The following is a 2,689-nucleotide window of genomic DNA, read 5'->3' on the forward strand; positions in this document are numbered from 1 at the left end:
CTTTTTCAGACATGCAAATGTTTATATCTAAATGTCATTCAAATAAAATGATTTCCCTTATTCATTTGCCTAAATATTAACACAGGAGCTTATTTTACATGACATTGTTATTTGCATGATATAGTTTCTTCATAGAACGCTAAAATAAAGATATTATTCAGCAAGTCACTCGCAAATCAGAATTGGAGAAACACTATCCACACGGTTCTGTTTTTGTTTATTTTGTTTTTTAAACATTGAAGAGATGATCAATTTTGGACAAAACAACAGTGCCATCATTTCTATGATCCTTCTTGTTATATCAGGAATTCAGGTCATGGTTGGCATAATGATAAATTCATTTATTGTAGCTGTACCTTTGGTTGACTGGAGGAAAGGAAAGCAGCTCAATGCTTTTGACAACATTCTAGTAAGCCTGGGAATCACACGGATATGTTATCAATGTGTCGCGCTCCTGGAGTCGTTCATTCCTGTTTACTTTCCAAATGATGCTAATTTCGATAATCTAATTATTGCTTTCTTGTTGGGTTTAATATTTTTTAATTTCTGCAATATCTGGTTTTCCACATTGCTTAGCATCTTATACTGTGTGAAGATTGCAAACTACAAACATGCTCTGTTCCTGCATCTGAAAATGAGAATCCCACGTATGATACCTCATTTGATCATGTGCTCTGTGTTGATGTCCCTACTTTTCGTTTGTCCTGTTTCATTGACTGTAACTAATGGGTACGTCAACAATTCAACATATGACTTCACAGTAAATGAAACGAGGAATTCAATAGATGAGAATGTAGTTATCGTTTGCATAGTATTTGGGAGTGCTGTGCCCCTTGCTATATTTACCATCTCATCAGTTCTTTTAATTACCTCTCTATGGATTCATACCAAGCGCATGAGTTGCAGTGATATCACTTTCACAACACCCCGTCTGGATGCCCATTATGCTGCTATCAAGTCCTTGACTATTTGTTTCCTCATTCATGCTTCTCATATTAGTGTTGATGTTGCTTTTGTGTCATCTTATCATTTAATAAGCAACCTATTACGCTTGACAATCAAAATGTTGATCAACATTTTTCCCACCGTACACTCCAGTTTCCTGATCCAGGGAACAACCAAGCTAAAGCAGGCATCTTCCAAAATATTCCAATATGTTATAAGAAGAAGAAACACCAAACCCAACTCAAGGAGAACTACTGAGACAAGCATCCAGTAACTTTACATTCTGAAGATTCATGATTTCCCGTTGTTAATGTTGGATTCTTGGACAGCAACATCCTAATGTATTTATGCTCTTCTTGTCCACACTTTCAGGACTCTTTATACTTCCAATGACAGCTTTGTAACAAATGTCATGTAAGTCTGTTTGCTCGCCTTTTAAGAAGTGTTTATACCTTTCATTACGGTTGTAACAAAAACTTCTTTCATACTCCCCTTAATGTTCCACTGACCTGATTTATTTTATTGGTAGCTTCTTGTAATCCTTTCCAAACCATGCCTATTTGTTCTCCTGTTATACCAAATCTTTTACATCTTCCCTTCCACCTCCTTTTATGGGTTGGTACAGATCTTCTTGACTGCTTCAATTCTTCTCTCCCGAGAAGACAACGAAGAGTATATTTTCTGTCACCTGTACAAATCAGGGTTAGGTAATGAATATATGTTTTAGAAGACAATGTTGCCCAGATTGAAAACTAGAACATGTGGTACAAACAATTCCACAAAACGTTAAAATAATAATAATAATTATAATAAATAAAAGCAATGTATTTGGAGCTTTGATAAATCTAGTGCTGTTTTTGTGCAGTTTTGCTACAGTTTGTAGTCTGCAGATTTAAATAAGTAAGCCTCTAGATGTTATACATTTATGTTGATGTAGTAAGTGTAAAGACAAATTAATTTTTATGTAGGTTCATGTATATATTTTTTAGCAAAAGATTGTTGAATTTCCATGCTAACCAGACTGACCAACATTTTGAAAAATAATTTTAGGAGTTTATACAAATTAACAGTTGGCTTTCTAATTTGCATATTTGTCCATAATGTTAATATTATTAATATGACCTTTTTGCAGAGTATTCTTTTTGTGTCCTGGGTCTGCAGTGGAACTTTCTCCAGGGATAGGAACAGTGTAGAAACCTTTGGTGTAACTAGTGCTCTCAATGTGTCTTTTGCTGCTATCTGCAGACAGCCACACTGGGAATAATGCAGAAAGGGACATGACAGCTGCAGAGCATCTCTGAGAAAATGTCTGTACTGCCAGGTGCCTCCGTGCATTCCCCAAAGTGGCCAAGGGGACAGAAGAAGGAAGCCGTTACCCGGTGGGGGGGAGGGGGCATCACTTAAACCAATTATTTCTATGGAGACACGGTCCCATGTGAGGTGCCTATTTTTAGAGATATGCCCAGGAGATTAAGATATTGCCTAACTTTTCAGGGGTCTCCCCGGTATGATAGTAACTTGCATTCATCAATATGAGGATTGCGGAAATTGGGCTCAAACTGGCAGTAAAGCACCATAATCCTCACTGCTTCAAAACAGTAAAGGGAGCTAGTATCCGTACTGATCTCAATAAGAGGAAGATAATGAATAGGCTATGCTACCATTTAATGCGCCAACATATTAATCGTACTTGGGATCAAACTGGCAGGAAAGCACCATAATCCTCACTGCTTCAAAACAGTGG

General features: G+C 36.9%; 1 protein-coding gene across 1 annotated transcript; it reads left to right on the forward strand.

Moving 5' to 3' along the window:
- The first annotated feature begins 244 nt into the window (after positions 1 to 244).
- On the forward strand, positions 245 to 1,219 carry LOC142492467 (taste receptor type 2 member 9-like). Its single transcript, XM_075595104.1, has one exon. The coding sequence runs from the start codon at positions 245 to 247 to the stop codon at positions 1,217 to 1,219; it is 975 nt and encodes a 324-aa protein (XP_075451219.1).
- Positions 1,220 to 2,689: the final 1,470 nt, after the last annotated feature.

This window comes from Ascaphus truei, chromosome 4 (genome assembly GCF_040206685.1).
Source record: "Ascaphus truei isolate aAscTru1 chromosome 4, aAscTru1.hap1, whole genome shotgun sequence".
NCBI classification, from domain to species: Eukaryota; Metazoa; Chordata; class Amphibia; order Anura; family Ascaphidae; genus Ascaphus; species Ascaphus truei.

Coding starts and splice junctions, on each gene's coding strand:
- LOC142492467 (XM_075595104.1), top strand. CDS start 245: ATGATCAATTTTGGACAAAACAACAGTGCCATCATTTCTATGATCCTT.